At 44.2% G+C, this 17,732-nt stretch overlaps 1 protein-coding gene across 2 annotated transcripts in view; it reads left to right on the plus strand.

Annotated features, from left to right (window-relative positions):
* sh3bp2 (SH3-domain binding protein 2) overlaps positions 1–17,732 on the plus strand; it is a 170,172-nt gene that overhangs the window by 125,250 nt on the left and 27,190 nt on the right. For both annotated transcript variants that reach the window (XM_068029233.1, XM_068029234.1), the window contains 2 exons: positions 3,740–3,823; positions 5,897–6,824. In XM_068029233.1, the coding sequence (XP_067885334.1) occupies positions 3,740–3,823; positions 5,897–6,824 (1,012 nt within the window). The remainder of the gene's footprint in view (positions 1–3,739; positions 3,824–5,896; positions 6,825–17,732) is intronic.

Genomic DNA, 17,732 nt, shown 5'->3' on the forward strand with positions numbered 1-17,732 from the left:
TCGACACCATCCAGGACAAAGCAGCCCACTTGATTGGCACCCCATCTACAAACATTCACTCCCTCCATCACCGACGCACAGTGGCAGCAGTGTGTACCATCTACAAGATGCATTGCAGCAATGCACGAAGGCTCCTTAGACAGCACCTTCCAAACCCGCGACCTCTACCAACTAGAAGGACAAGGGCAGCAAATATATGGGAACACCATCACCTGCAAGTTCCCCTCCAAGTCACACACCATCCTGACTTGGAACTGTTTCGCCGTTCCTTCACTGTCGCTGGGTCAAAATCCTGGAACTTCCTGCCTAACAGCACTGTGGGTGTACCTACCCCACATGGACTGCAGCGGTTCAAGAAGGCAGTTCACCACCACCTTCTCAAGGGCGATTAGGGATGGGCAATAAATGCTGGCCTGGCCAACGACGCCCACATCCCATGAATGAATAATAAAAAAAAAACTTGCCTTTATCAATCGGGGCATAGATTACAAAAGCAGGGAGGTCATGTTGGAGTTGTGTAGAATTTTGGTAAGGTCACAGCTGGTGTACTGTATGCAATTCTGGTCGCCACATTATCGGAAGGATGTGAGTGCGCTGGAGGGGGTGCAGAGGCGATTCATCAGGATGTTGCCTGGGGTGGAACATTTAAGCTATGAAGAGAGGTTGGATAGGCTTGGGTTGTTTTCGCTGGAGCAGAGAAGACTGAGGGGTGACCTGATTGGGGTGTACAAGATTATGAGGGGCATGGACAGGGTGGATAGGGAGCAGCTGTTTCCCTTCGTTGAAGGGTCATTTCCGAGGGGACACAAATTTAAGGTGAGGGGCAGGAGGTTTAAGGGGGATTTGAGGAAGAACTTTTTTACCCAGAGGGTGGTGACGGTCTGGAATGCACTGCCTGGGAGGGTGGTAGAGGCGGGTTGCCTCACATCCTTTAAAAAGTACCTGGATGAGCACTTGGCACGTCATAACATTCAAGGCTTTGGGCCAAGTGCTGGCAAATGGGATTAGGTAGACAGGTCAGGTGTCTTTAATGCATCAGTGCAGACTCGATGGGCCGAAGGGCATCTTCTGCACTGTATTATTCTGTGATTCTGTGATCAGTTTTAATTTGGTGCCATCTGCAGGGAAGCTGTAATGTCTGGGAACAGAGGGCAGGAAGCAGAAAGGGTGATCAGCCAATCAGATTGAAACATTGTCACAGACAGCAAAGGAGGAAGTAAAAAGCAGGGAATATAAATCGCCTTTAAATCACTGTACAGAAAGTGAAATAAAGATTGGGACATACTCATGGGGCTATGGGAGAAATACATATCTGGAAAAAAAAGTTTTAAAATATATATTTTATTTTTTAAGATCAGCAATTTTTAAATGTTATTCTGAGTCAATAAGACACAACACATGTAAAATTAGTTTTACAGGGCCAGAGAATTTGTTTAGCGGTATCTATGATTTAGTACACTATTAGTACTCCTGGCTGATCAAGGCTTAACAATTTCATTGTTTTTTTACAGCAAGAATATTGTATAAATTGAAGTTCATGACCAATCAATGCGTTCTAATGATTCCATCTGTGAAGATTGCTACAGTGCACCCTATAGAGCAGGGTTGGCCAACCTTTTCACGTGGAGGCCACATTACAATTTTTGTTTTACAAAGAGGTCCGACAGAATTTTGGAAGGATAAAGGCATTAAAAATTAATCTTGCTATTAAACAAAACAACAACAAATGTGCATTTTTGTGAAGAAGCTTTAAATGAGAAAATTAATTTATTGACTTATATTCTCATCACTATGTTGGACATTGATACAGTGAGATATCTGGCATTGTTTTGCTTGCACAAATCGTCAATGTCTGCCAGCACATGTCCTGTTGTGATGTGGAGTATGCCGGATAGCTGTCCATCTGTCTGGGGTGGTCTTGATCACTCTCTCTCTCCCTCCCTCCCACTCTCTGTTGCCCCTCCTGCTCCATGTTGCCGCCCTCTGTGTTCCCCCCTTTGCTCCGTGTTCTCCCCCCCCTCCCCGCTCGGTGTTCCCCCCCAGCTCGGTGTCCCGTCCCCCCCCCACCCCCCCCGCTCCGTGTCCCCCCCCCCCCCCATCCCACCCCCCACTCTGCATTCCTCACCCTGGTCTGCGTTCCCCTCCCCTCTCTGTTATTTTCCCCCCTCTCTGCGTTGTTCTGCCCCCTCTCTGCGTTGTTCTGCCCCCTCTCTGTGTTTGGAGGGAGTTTGGAAACCACCGTTCCCGATGTTATCACCTGTCAGCTGTGAAACTGACAGTGCGATTTTTAAAAAAGCCGATCTGAATGAAGAAGACGATGGAAAATTTCTCATCTGTTAAATACATCCACGGGCCAGATGGGAACCTTTGGCAGGCCAGTTCCTGGCCCATGGGCCGTATGTTGGACATAGAGAAACAGGGTATCACTAACAGCAACCTTTGGATTTCTATGTTTAATTGCGCTTGTGTGGACGTCAATAGTTGCTGTCATTTCTACACAGTAATGACAGTGAGTGCTAACAGTTATGCAGTCATTACAGCCACAAATTCTAGGCTCGTATATTCCCCAAGACTCGCTGGTTGTGTTGCCAGCCTTCCAGGATTGTCCTGGCGTCTCTAGGAATTGAAGACTAGTCTCCAGAACACTGCTGTGAGCAACTCCAGAGAAAAATCACAGGGGCTTTAAATAAATTGTATGTTTAAAAAAAAATTTCTTTAAATACTTTTGTTATAAAGTATTGCAGCTGGGGATGGGGGAGTAGAAGGCTGATTACCAGTCAAGAATCATCCAATCAATAAGGTAACAAAGAGTCTGTTTTCCAATTGACGTGGGAAGGCAGTGTGCCTTGAGGATGGATACATTAGGGGACCAGAGGTGAGTTCGTGGGAGCAGTTGGAAGTCATATGGTGAAATCTCCCAGAAAATGTTCAATCAGAATTGAGAACACTACTGCTGTGTCAGAGGGAAAATAAACTTGCATTGTTCTTTGGTTACGCTTTCCAATATGCCTGTTGGAGGTACATGAACAATTTTCTGAAATGGCCTCCATTGTGCCTTCAAGAGAACAGAGCAAAATAAACGTGGGAGGGAGATGCACAGAACTTGATAAGGAATTGCACTTCCAAATCTCGGGTTATAACTAAAAGTTCCTTCAATTCAAAAGTTGTGTTTTTGCATCAAAAAGTCACTTGTCACTGTGACTAATTAAGTATAAATCCCTGACTGGATGGAGGGTTGGGAGATGAGAACCTGGGAACATAGCTCTGTGAGGGGGTGCAGAGCAGCAAAGATCTGGGAGGTAAAGAGAATGGAGTCATCTGAGGCAGAAGTGTCTCTTCACTCATTCACTTTCCCTTCATGCGGTCATTCATTGTGTTCCTCACATGCTCTCCATTCATTAGTTACTCCAGAAGTTACAATAATTTAATTGAGCCTGTGCTGGTGTAGATATAAATGTTAGCAGATCCATTAACTCTACCTCCTCTCTTGTACAGAACATACAGTGGGTACAATCGTGTTGATGTAGTGTAAGGAGGGGGGGGGGGGGGGGGTGAGATCCTTGGTCACTACATATAGCAAGATTGTAAATAGGTTTGAATATATTCTCTATTGAGTATTTCTAGCAATGTTGAAAGATACTAAGCAGAGCAAGTCTTCACATGTACAAAGTACCCAAAGGAATCCGTACCCCAATGTCTTCTCCTTTATGTATTTACAGCCTTTAATTGTCTTTTTCAGATTATGCAGATGATGATGATGATGATGACGATGAGGATGAGTACCTGAGACCAGATGGACTCCACGTAAGCCCAGAATCAGAAGGTACTGAACCATTCGAACCATTTTACTGAATACTGTTTTATGATAGGTTAATGAGGCAGAGAAAAGGCCACAAGCCCAAAAGAAATAGGAGCAGGAGTAGGCCATATGCCCCTTGAGCTGATCTTTGACCTCTGTTCCACTTTCCTACCCGATCCCCTTGATTCCTGGAATGCTGGAACTGTATAAAACTTTATAAAACGCTGTTTTGGGAACAGCTGGAGTATTGCGTACAGTTCTGGTCACCACATTACAGGAAGGAGATAATTGCTCTGGAGAGAGTACAGAGGAGATTTACAAGAAGTTTTCAAGGTTTGAAAGTTGCAGCTATGAAGAAAGATCGGATAGGTGAGGGTTGTTTTCCTTAGAACAGAGGAGGCTGGGGGTGACTTAATTGAGGGGTACAAAATTATGAGGGGCCTAGGTAGAGTAGACAGGAAGGGCCTGTTTCCCCTAGAGGAGAGGTCAATTACCAAGGGGCACAGATTTAAGGTGATTGGTAGAGGATTAGAGGAGACATGAGGAAAATCTTTTTCACCCAGATGGTGGTGGGTGTCTGGAATTCACTGCCAGGAATAATGGTGGAGGCAGAAACCCTCAATTCTTTTAAAAGAAGTGCTGTAAACGGCAAGGCTATGGACCAGGTGCTGGAAGGGGGGATTAGATTGGGCGGCTAGTTTTTTCGGCCGGCACGGACACAACGGGCTGAATGGCCTCCTTCTCTGCTTTAATTTTTCTATGATTCTATGGTTCTATTCCATTAGTGTCCAAAAATCTATCAATCTCAGCCTTGAACTTACTCAATAACTGAGCATCCACAGCCCTCTGAGATCCAGAATTCTAAAGATTCACAACCTTCCGAGAGAAGAAATTCCTCCTTATCTCAGTCTTAAGTAATCAGCCCCTTATTCTGAGACTCTGCAGCCATAGGAAACAACCGCTCAGCATCTTATAAGTTTCAATGAAATCTCCTCTCATTCTTCTAAACGCCAGAGTGTATAGGCCCAATTTGGTCAACCTTTCATTGTTGTACATAGTCTTGGGATACTTTGGAGATAATTGCACCACTGATGACATGTTATGTTCTATGTGTTATGTTCTGTTCCACTGCAATGTTAAATAATTCAAGGTGGAGTGGGTAAAATTCTCCAGTGGTAATTTTGTTGAATGAACCGGTGTGATCACAATGCAGAATTTCCTGGCTTTTCCCAAAGTTTACAGTAAACAATAACAACCATAAGTAAGTTAGATTTGCATTTATATTGACACCTTAAAGTTTCAGCTATGGCTCAGTGGTGGCACTCTCGGTTCTTAAGTCAGAACGTTATGGGTTCAAGTCCTGCTCCCAAAACGTAAGCATGTGATCTTGGCTGACACTTCAGTACAGTACTGAGGGAGTGTTGCACTGTCAGAGGTGCTGTCTTTCAGGTGAGATATTAAACCGAGGTATTGGCTGCCCCCTCAAATAGATGTAAAAGATCCCTTGGCTCTATTTTGAAGAAGAGCATCACAGGAATTTTCCCCTGTGCCCTGGCCGATAGTTATCCCTCAGCCATCGTCACTAAAACAAATTAGCTGGTCATGATCACATTGTGGGAGCTTGCTGTGTGTAGATTGACTTTAGCGTTTCCTACATTACAACACTTCATTTGTTGTAAATCACTTTGGAACGTGCTGAGGTGGTGAAAGGTGCAATCTTTCATATATCTCAAAAATATCCCAAAATGCAACATGCAGTGAACTGTTTGTTTTTTGAAGTATGGTCACTGTGTGGGTAATAAAGAATAATAAGGTTGTCATAAGGCATAATGTTGGGACAGTCTAAATGGTAACACAGGATGCTAACGTCCCTTGATTCAACAAACACAGATATTCCCAACAATCAGAAGTGCTAAATGGTTGTAGAATGCATTGAACCAGTTAATTTCTTAATTTCTTAATTTACAGGAGTCAGTGAAAAGGATTATAGACATCTTCCGTTACATATTTGCAAATTGCTTCTGTAGTAATTCAGTAGGCATTTTAGTTACTGTATCAGTGAATTGAATATTCTTTTTCTCTTTCCAATGTGTTTAGATTTTTGCCCTATATTGAATTCGTCTCCAAGCCATTCAGGAAGAAGCAGTAAGAAACCGCTCCCTCCTCTGCCACCTCCCAATCAAAGACGCACGTCACTTGGGTTGGCTATTAAAAAAGAGAATTTACCAAGTTCACTACAGGACCGTTTGCCTCCCCGACGCCCTTCAAAAACTGAAAATAGTGCACTGTTCAGATGTTCATCTCCCAATGCATCACCAGGCTGCCCAAACCTCCCTCCTGTACATTTAAAACCCACTTTTTGTGAAAAGGAGCTACATATGAGACTTACAGAAACCACAGACACTGATGTCAAAGTGAGAAATAACTTTGCAATGGAGTTAAATAAGCACTTACAACAGCCAACTGGAAAAAGGACATCACTCGATGTTGCATCTCCTTCTGTGCCTATGAACAAAGGATCGAGTGCTGGATTGCCTCCGCTGCCCATGAACAAAGGATCTAGTGCTAGACTTCCTCCAGTGCCTGTGAACAAAGAATCTAGTGCTGGACCTCCTCAAGTGCCTATGAAAAAAGGGTCTAATGCTGGATCTCCAATGCATATGAACAAAGGACCTAGCACTGGATTTTCTCCAGTTCCCATGAACAAAGGATGTAGTGCTGAATCTCCTCCAATGCCTCTGCCCAAAGGATCTAGTGTGGGCCACCCTCCAGTGCCTTTGAACAAAGGATCTAGTGTGGGCCACCCTCCAGTGCCTTTGAACAAAGGATCTAGTGCAGGACCTCCTCCATTGCTATCGAACAAACCCACATTGTCACCAATTCCATCCCAAACTGAACAGGTCAAACCTAAACTATACAAACCAGACATACTGCCAAAAGGAGCTCAGGTTTTGGCTAAACCACTACCTGTTGCTGCTAAGCCTAAGATTCAAAAGCACAGCACACTTCCGGCATCACCCTTACAGTAAGTGTTTTAATATAATAAATTATTAATATGATTGTGTATTTGATGTCTCAAGTAAACTGGCTATTCAACTTATCAGTCTGTGTTGGAATTTACCCTCCAGGTGAGCAGCAGGTCTAATCACATTTATTTACCCTGTTTCCATATTAAATGTTCCTTCTAAACGTTTGGCTTCATCCAGCTATCCAATCACTAGCCCTGGAAGCAAATTCCACCGCCTCACAACTCTGTGTAAAGAGGGCCTATCCCTCACTCTACCATTAATGTCAAGCTAGGGAACAAGCTCTGGTTCAATCAAGAACCCAGAATGGTACAGCACAGAAGAAGGCCTTTTGTCCATCATGCCTCAGAAGAGCATGTGAACAGCAGCACCAGGTGTACCTAAAAATGAGGTGCCAACCCGGTGAAGCTACAAAGCAGGACTACGTACATGATGCACAGCGGATGCAGCATGCTGTAGACAGAACTAAGCTACTCCACAACATAGGGATCAGATAAAAGCTTTGCAGACCTGCCACGTCCAATTGTGAATGGTGGTGGACAATTGAACAAATAACTGGAGGAGAAGGTCACGATCAATGATAGGGGAGCCCAGCAGGTGAACGCAAAAGACAAGGCTAAATGGATGGTCCCTCTCAACTTCCTATTCTATTTGAAGAATGAGAGGTGATCTCATTGAAACTTACAAAATTCTTACAGGGTGTGACAGGATAGATGTGGATAGGATCTTTTGGCTGGCTGGTGAGTCTAGAACCAGGGGACACAGTCTCAGAATAAGGAGCAGGTTATTTAAGACTGAGATGAGGAGGAATTTCTTTACTCAGAGGGTGGTGAATCTGTGGAATTCTCTACCTCAGAGGGCTGTGGAAGCTCAATCATTGAGCATGTTCAAGACAGAGATCAATACATTTCTGAATACTAATTACATCAAGGGATATGGGGATAGTGGGGAAAAATAACAGAGGTAGGTGATGAGCCATGATCTGTTTGAATGGCGAAGCAGGCTTGACAGGCCAAAAGGCCTCTACTCCTGCTCCTATTTCCTATGTTGCTATGTTCTGAGGACCCCACCATCTCAGGCACAGTCTTGGGACAAGGGGTCGATCATTTAGGATTGAGATGTGAAGAAATTTCTTCACTCAGAAGGTTGTGAAGTTTTGGAATTGTCTACCCATAGGATTGTTGATGCTTCATCATTGAGTATGTTCAAGCCTGTGAGACAGATCTCAGGGAATCAAGGAATATGGGGAGTTAGGGTAAAAGTGGATTTGAGGCAGAAGATCAGCCATGATCATATTGAATAGCAGAGCAGGCTGAAGGGGCCGTATGGTCTACTCCTGCTCCTATTTCTTATGCTGTTATCTCGGACATCAGTCTTTAGCCAATTCGGTGTTCTCATGTGATTTCAAGAAGTACACTGGATACAGCCAAGGCTGTGGGCCCCGATTACATCCCGGCTGTTGTGCTGAAGAATTGTGCTGTGGAACTAGCCATGCCTCTAGCCAAGCTGTTCCAGTATAGCTACAACATGAGCACCTACCCAACAAAGTGGAAAATTGTTTAATTGTGTCCTGTCTCCAAAAACAGGACAAATCCAGTCCAGCCAATTACCCCCTCATCAGTCTATTCGTAATCATCAGCAAAGTGATGGAAGGTGTCATCGACAATGCTATCAAGCAGCATTTACTCACCAAATGATATATATAAATTGTTGTTGAATTACTGTGCCAGAGGAGAAAGATTTTCGGGTACAGGCTCACAGGACATAGACAGCATAAGGGGATAAAGTAAAGCCGAATGGAATTCTAGGTTTTCTTACAAGCAGTATAGAATATAAATACCAAGAGGTAATGAGACTATATCGAACTTTAATAAGATCTCAATTTCAGTCTTGTGTGCAGTATTAGATTCCACACTAAAGGACAGATATTGAGGGTATAATGCAGATTCACCAGGATGCTGAGGAAATATAAATACAAAGAATTTAGGTCTTTCTTTAGAAGGAAGCAGAATACAGAATATATGACAGAAAGGGACACAGATACAAGATTAACTGTAAGAAATTGATAGAGAGCAAAAAGAAACTTTTTTTATTTTCATATATTCATTTGTGGGATGTGGGCATCGCTGGCAAGGTTAGCATTTATTGCTCATTCCAAGGCCTATTAGAGTATAATCATTGCTCATTTTAACCAAAATTGATGATGTCACGCTGAAAGCCATTGATTTCCATCTGCTACCTTTTAGCTGTATCCCTCATCCTATCAATATCCATTTGCAGCTGTGATACCTCCTATCTTGGTATCAGCTGAAAATTTCAACAACACGCCCTTTAGACCTATATCGAAATGTTTTATAACACTGAACATAAGTGGCCCACAGAACTGAACCCAGACAGACAAGACAAAACCCACTTCTGGCCACATTTTAAAAACTGACCTTAACATATACTCCTTGCTTTTCCCCTTCCAACCAATTTTTAATCCACTCCTCTCTCTAATTCCATACCCCTTCATTTTCTATAGTAATGTCCCATGTTATACCTTGTCAAAAGCTTTCCTAAAGTCTACATATACTACATCTACTACATTTCCCTCATCTACCTTATCTGTTACTTTAGCAAAAAATTCTGAGGTTTGTCAAGCAAGATCATCCCTTTTGAAACTTGCACTGACTACTCCTAACTATTTTCTCATCAGATATGTGGTAATTAAAAATTCTGAAATTTTCAATACCACTAATTTTAATGCTTAATCAGTCTCTCTTATTAAAAATAAGTACTACATTATCCACTCTTCAGTTCTCTGACAAACATTTACTGTCAATAGGGCCCTGAAAAATAATTTCTCGGGCCTCAGCAATTTCCTACCTCAGATCCCTCAGGACTTGAGATATCTTATCATGCCCTGGCCCTTGGTGGTCTTTCAGCTTAACTCATTTATTTATTTATTCTAATGTTTAAATTTTGTTCTTCAGATGTGGCTGTTGCTAGCTAGGCCAGCATTTATTGCCCATCCCTGATTGCCCTTGAGAAGGTGGTGGTGAGCTGCCTTCTTAACCCGCTGCAGTCCATACGGTGTAGGTACACCCACAGTGCTGTTAGGAAGGGTTTTGAACCAGCAACAGTGAAGGGAAGGCGATATAGTTCCAAGTCAGGATGGTGTGTGGCTTGGACGGGAATTTGGTGTTCCCATGTATCTGCTGCCTTTGTCATTCTAGGTGGTAGACGTCACAGGTTTGGAAGATGCTGTTGAAGGAGCTTTGGTGAGTTGCTGCAGTGCATCTTTCAGATGATACACACAGCTGCCACTGTGCATCTGTGGTGGAGGGAGTGAATGTTTAAGGTGGTCAATGGGGTGCCAGTCAACCAGATTGCTTTGTCCTGAATGGTGTCGAGCTTCTTGAGTGTTGTAGCTGCACTCGTCGAGGCAAGTGGAGAGTATTCCTGACTTGTGCATTGTAGATGGTGACAGACTTTGGGGAGTCAGGAGGTGAGTTACTGACTGCAGAATTCCCAGTCTCTGACCTGTTTTTGTAGCCACGGTACTTATATGGCTGGTCCAGTTAAGTTTCTGGTCAATGGTAACCCCCAGGGTGGTGTTAGTGAGGGATTCAGCGATGGTAATACCATTGAATGTCAAGTGGAGATGGTCATTGACCGGCACTTATGTGGCGCAAACGTTACTTACCACTTATCAGCCCAAGCCTCGATGTTGTCCAGGTCTTGCTGCATATGGACACAGGTTGTATCTGAGGAGTCACGAATGATGTTGAACATTGTGCAATCATCAGCTAGCACCCCCACTTCTGACCTTATGATTGAAGAAAGGTCATTGATGAAGCAGCTGAAGATGGTTGGTCCTAGGATACTACCCTGAGGTACTCCTGCAGTGATGTCCTGGGACTGAAATGATTGATCTCCAACAACCACAACCATCTTTCTTTGCGCTAGGTATGATTTCAACAAGTGAAGACTTTTCCCCTGAATCCCATTGACTCCAGTTTTGCTAGAGCTCCTTGATACCATACTCAGTCAAATGCTACCTTGATGTCAAGGGTTTGGACCAAGGCTGTAATGAGGTCAGGAGCTGAGTGGCCCTGGCAGAACTGAAACTGAGCATGTGAACAGGTTATTGCTAAGCAAGTGCTGCTTTATAGCACTGTTGACGACACCTTCCATCACTTTGCTGATGATCGAGAGTTGACTGTTGGGGTGGTAATTGGCTGGGTTGGATTTGTCCTACTTTTTGTGGACACGACATACCTGGGCAATTTTCCACATTCTCTGGGAGATATCAGTGTTGTAGCTGTACTGGGACAGCTAGGCTAGGTGCGCAGCAAGTACTGGAGCACAGGTCTTCAGTACTATTGCTGGCATGTTATCAGGGCCCATAGCCTTTGTAGTATCCAATGCTTTCAGCCATTTCTTGATATCACATGGAGTAAATCGAATTAGTTGAAAATTAGCAGCTGCGATGTTGGTGACCTCAGAAGGAGTCCAAAATGGATCATCCACTCAGCACTTCTGGCTTAAGTTAGTTGAAAATGCTTTAGCCTTATCTTTTGCACTGATGTGCTGGATTGGTATGTTTGTGGAGCCTCCTCTTTTTTATTCATTTATGGGATGTGGGTGTCGCCGGCCAGGCCAGCATTTATTACCCATCCCTTATTGCCCTTGAGAACAAAGAACAGTACAGCACAGGAACAGGCCATTCGGCCCTCCAAGCCTGCGCCGATCTTGATGCCTGTCTAAACTAAAACCTTCTGCACTTCCGGGGACCATATCCCTCTATTCCCATCTTATTCATGTATTTGTCAAGATGCCTCTTAAACATCGCTATCGAACCTGCTTCCACCACCTCCCCCGGCAACAAGTTCCAGGTACTCACCACCCTCTGTGTAAAGAACTTGCCTCGCACATCCCCTCTAAACTTTGCCCCTCACACCTTAAACCTATGTCCCCTAGTAACTGACTCTTCCACCCTGGGAAAAAGCTTCTGACTATCCACTCTGTCCATGCCACTCATAACTTTGTAAACCTCTATCATGTCGCCCCTCCACCTCCGTCGTTCCAGGGAAAACAATCCGAGTTTCTCCAAACTCTCCTCATAGCTAATGCCCACCATACCAGGCAACATCCTGGTAAACCTTTTCTGTACCTTCTCCAAAGCCTCCACGTCCTTCTGGTAGTGTGGTGACCAGAATTGCACGCAATATTCGAAGTGTGGCCTAACTAAGGTTCTGTACAGCTGCAGCATGACTTGCCAATTTTTATACTCTATGCCCCATAGAAGGTGGTGGTGAGCTGCCTTCTTGAACTGCTGCAGTCAATGTGGGGTATGTACACCCACAGTGCTGTTAGGAAGGGAGTTCCAGGATTTTGACCCAGCGGCAGTGAAGAAACAGCGATATAGTTCCAAGTCAGGATGGTGTGTGACTTGGAGGGGAACTTGCAGGTGGTGGTGATCCCATGCATTTTCTGCCCTTGTCCTTCGAGTTGGTAGAGGTCGCGGGTTTGGAAGGTGCTAAGGAGCCTTGGTGCGTTGCTGCAGTTGTTCCTGTTGTTCTTCCTGTTGTTTAATTTTCCACCACCATTCACGACTGGATGTGGTAGGACTGCAGAGCTTATATCTGATCCATTGGTTGTAGAATTACTTAGTTCTATCTATTGCATGCTGCTTCCGCTGTTTGGCATGTGTGTAGTCCTGTGTTGTAGCTTCACCAGGTTGACGCCTTCATTTTTAGGTATGTCTGGTGCTGCTCCTGGCATGCCCTCCTGCACTCTTCATTGAACCAGGGTTGATCCCCTGACTTGATGGTAATGGTAGAGGGTATTGTCCATGACAATATTGGTAGGAGTCACCACCACACAGTCCTTGTGAACTCCTCACATTGAGGAAGCACTCAATCATGTTGTGTGGCGCTATCACAATGCTAAATGGAATAGACTCAGAACAGATCTAGCAGCTCAAAACTGGCCCCTCAGCGCCTCAGGGATGCCATCACCCCATCAGAATTCAATACAATTTGTACCCTCATGGCCCGGCATATCCCTCACTCTACCATTACCATTCAATGAGGTGTGCAGGAGAACATGCCAGAAGCAACACCAGGCATACCTAAAAATGAGATGCCAACCTGGTGAAGCTACAACACAGGACTATGTGCATGCTAAAAAGCATGAGCAGCTAAGCAATCTCAAAACCAAACAATCAGATGAAAGCTCTGCAGTCCTGCCACATCCAGTCAAGAATGGTAGTGAAAATTAAACAACTAACCAGAGGAGGAGGAGGCTGCATAAAAATCCCCATCCTCAATGATGTCAGAGCCCAGCACGTCAGGGCAAAAGACAAGGCTGAAGCATTTGCAACCATCTAAAGGTCAGAAGGGCCAAGTGGATGATCCATCTTGACCTTCTCCTGAGGTCCCCAGCATCACAGATGCTAGTCTTCAGCCAATTTTATTCACTCCAAGTGATATCGAGAAAGAGCTGAAGGCACTGAATGGTTTTGAATACAGCAATGGCTATTGGGCCATGTCAACATCCCAGCTGTAGTACTGAAAACTTGTGCTCCAGAACTAGCCATGCCATTAGCCAAGCTGCTGTAGTACAACTACAACACTGGCATCTACTTGACAATATGGGAACTGCCCAGATATGTCTTGTCCACAAAAAGCAGGATAAAACCAATCAGGCCAATTACCACCCCATCAGTCCACTTTCAATCATCAACAAAGTGATGGAATGTGTCGTTGACAGTGCGATCAAGCAGCACGTACACAGCAACCACCTGCTCACTGATGCTCAGTTTGGGTTCCACCAGGGCTACTCAGTGACAGACCTCATAACAGCCTTTGTCCAAATAAGGACAAAAGTGCTGACTTCCAGAGGTGAGGTGAGAATGACTATCCTTGACCTCTAACCAGCATTTGACCAAGTGTGGCACCAAGGATCCCGAACAAAATTGGAGTCAATGGGAATCGGTGAAAAATCTCCACTTGTTGGGATCATACATAGCACAAAGAACATTCAACAGCATTTCCAACGTTGAATCCCCCACCAATAACATTGAGCAGAAACTTAATTGGAGCAGCCATATAAATACTGTGTCTACAAGAGCAGGTCAGAGCCTGGGAATTCTGCAACAAGTAACTCACCTCCCAACTCCCAAAAGCCTATCCACCATCTATGAGGAGTGTCAGGAGTGTGATGGAATACTCTCCCCTTGCCTGGATGAGTGCAGCTCCGGTAACACTCAACAAGCTCGACATCATCCAAAACAAAGCAGCCTACTTTATTGGCACCCCATTCACCACTCTCTCCACCACTGCTGCACAGTGGCAGCAGTGTGTACCATATGCAAGATGCACTGCAGCAACTCGCCACACCTCCTTTGACAGCACCTTCCAAGTCCACAACCTCTACCACCTAGAAGAACAGCTGCAGCAGAAACAAGGGGCAGGCAGTGGTGTAGTGGTAATGGCACTGGACTAGCAATGCAGAGGCCTAGGCTAATGCTCTGGGTACACTGGTTCAAATCCCACCATGGCAGCTGACGAAATTTATATTCAATTAGTAAATCTGGAATTAAAGAAAAACTAGTCTCAGTAATGGTGACCGTAAAACCATTGTCGATTGTTGTAAAACCCATCTGGTTCACTAATGACCTATAGGGAAAGAAATCTGCTGTCCTTGCCTGGTCTGGCCTACATGTGAGTCCAGACCCACAGCACTGTAGTTAAATGCCCCCTGAAATGGCCTAGTAAACCACTCAGTTGTACAAAACCACCAGAGAAAAGTCTAAAAAAGGAATGAAACCGGACGGATCACCCAGCATCAACCTAGGCACCGGAAACGACAATGGCAAACCCAGCCCTGTCAACCCTGTAAAATCCTTCTTACTAAAATCTGGGGGCTTGTGCCAAAATTGGGGGAGCTGTCCCATAGATCAGTCAAGCAACAGCTGGACATAGTCATACTCACGGAATCATACCTTTCAGACAATGTCCATGACACCATCATCGCCATCCCTGGGTATGTCCTGTCCCACCGGCAAGGCAGAACCACCAGAGGTGGCAACACAGAGGTATGCAGTCAGAAGGGAGTTGCGCTGGGGATCCTCAAAATTGTCTCTGGACCCCATGGAGTCTCATGGCATTAGGTCAAACATGGGTAATGAAACCTCTTGCTGATTACCACCTACTGCCCCCTCTCCTCAGCAGATGAATCAGTACTCCTCCATGTTGAACACCATTTGGAGGAAGCACTGAGGGTGGCTAGGGTGCAGAATGTATTCTGGGTGAGGTACTTCAATGTCCATCACCAAGAGTGGCTTGGTAGCACCACTACTGACTGAGCTGGCCGAGTCCTAAAGGACATAGCTGCTAGACTGGGTCTGCGGCAGGTGGCATGAGGACTAAGAAGAGGGAAAAACCTACTTGACCTTGCCCTCACCAATCTACGTGTCTCAGATGCATCTGTCCATGGCAGTATTGATAGGAGTGACCACCACACAGTCCTTGTGGAGATAAAGTCCCATCTTCACACTGAGGATACCCTCCATCGTGTTGTGTGACACTACCATCGTGCTAAATAGGGTAGATTTCAAAACAGATCTACAAACTCAAAACTGGGCATCCATGAGGTGCTGTGGGCCATCAGCAGCAGCAGAATTGTATTCAACCACAAATTGTAACATCATGGCCCGGCATATCCCCCCCTCTCAGCCAAAGACTTGCAGGTTGATAGGTAAATCGGCCATTGTAAATTGCCCCTCGTGTCGGTAGGTGGTAGGAGAATGGTGGGGTTGTGGTAGGGAATATAGGATTAATGTAGGATTAGTATAAATGGGTGGTTGTTGGTCGGCACAGACCTGGTGGGCCGAAGGGCCTGTTTCAGTGCTGTATCTCTCTATAACTTTTCTGTAACAGTTTTGATACAACTGTGTGGATTGTTAGGTCTTTTCAGATGGCAGTTAAAAGTCAGCCACATTGCTGTTGGTCTGGAGTCACATGTAGGCGAGACCAGGTAAGGACATTAGTGAACAAGAAGGATTTTTAACATGATCATTATTAATGAGACGAGCATTTTATTCCAGATCTTTTAATTTAGTTGAATTTAAATTCCCCCAGCTGCCTTGGTGGGATTTGTACTCATGTCTCTGGAGCATTAATCTAGGTCTCTAGATTACTAATCCAGCATCCACCTTCATTCCCGTGACCTCTACCACCTATAAGGACAAGGGCAGCAGATACATGGGAACATCACCACCTGCAAGTTCCCCTCCAAGCCACACATCATCCTGACTTGGAACTATATCGCCGTTCCTTCACTGTCACTGGGTCAAAGCCCTGGAACTCCCTTCCTAACAGCACTGTGGGTGTACCTACACCCCAAGGACTGCAGTGGTTCAAGAAGGCAGCTCACCACCACCTTCTCAAGTGCAATTAAGAATGGGAAATAAATGCTGGCCTAGCCAGCAACATCCACATCCCACAAACGAATAAAAAAAAATTACTACTATGCTACCGTTCCCATAGTCCCCATTTGTCTAAAATGTTATGTCATAATATCACTCTCAGCCATTTTAAGATTCCCTCCTCTATGATATCCTTCTAATACTTCCACATTATAGGTGAGAATGATGAGCCAATAAACTCAACATAATGGAGAGGCTGCTTTCTAGTTCAATAGAGTCTGCCAAGAAATAAGAGACCTGCAAATCTGAAGGTTCATGTATCAAATGATTCAGAAATTTTAGATTGTTTGACATAACTGTACTGTCCAAGACATTAGTCACTAACCACATGTGGCCAATTGGACATCCAGATGTTGCTCATTGGATTTCTGATTAATCAAAAAAAAATGATTAATGGACACTCTTATTGGGCATAAAAACAGAAAGTGTTGGAAATGCTCAGCAAGTCAGGCAGCATCTGTGGAGAGAGAAACCGAGTTAATGTATCAGGCCTGTGATCGAGTTCTCTCTCCACAGATGCTGAGTATTTCCAGCACTTTCTGTTTTTATTTCAGATTTTCGGCATCCACAGTATTTTGCTTTTATTTTACTGTCATTGGGCATGTGACCTCAATATTCATATTTGGAAGGCATATGTGTACTTTGACCTTTTTGTGAGTTTTATTGAAAAAATGGTAAGACAAAAAGCAGAGTGCATGAGTCTTTTTTTAATTGCACGTGCTTTACTTCCTTCGTTACTGAATGGTGGTTGATAAGTAAATACACACATTCAAAGTCCTTTTACTTGTATTGTGTAAGTCACTCAGTTCAAGGGCAATTAGGGATGGGCAATAAGTGCTGGCCTTGCCAGTGATGCCCACATCCCTTGACCGAATAAAGAAAAAATCTGTACCTGATTTGACATTCAATTAAATATCCTTAACTGACACTTCCTGGTTCAGCAACTATTCTATAATCTAATTAATTAAAGGGCAAGCAATTTTCTTCTATCATTAATGCTTGTGGATAAAAAGTACCACCGTAGCCACAACTGTGGGTAGTCAGCAATTTCTTTGTATAACTCTGCAATATAATGTTTGGATCTATGGATACTTTGATAAATGTAGATTTCTCAATTCAGTGGCCAAGATTTTGTACTGATAATGCCGGTGAAACTGTTGGCTTTTGCTGCCATGTGCTCTCAGTTTCAGGAGAGCAATGCATGGGGTAACATGGAAATCCAGAAGTTGCTGTAAGTGACCCTCCAGACGGTGCACTATTGAGATCCCCCAGAGTTCAGTCCATAAGCAATCAGAATTGACAGGAATTTCCACTTTTACACAGTTGGCCTCATGGTGTAAACCCTTAAAAAAAAAGTTCCACTTTGTTGAATGAAGTGTAACTAGATTTTTAACAGCATACTAATTTCAGAATTACACCTTGACTTGCC

This window comes from Heterodontus francisci, chromosome 4 (genome assembly GCF_036365525.1).
Source record: "Heterodontus francisci isolate sHetFra1 chromosome 4, sHetFra1.hap1, whole genome shotgun sequence".
Classification (NCBI taxonomy): Eukaryota; Metazoa; Chordata; class Chondrichthyes; order Heterodontiformes; family Heterodontidae; genus Heterodontus; species Heterodontus francisci.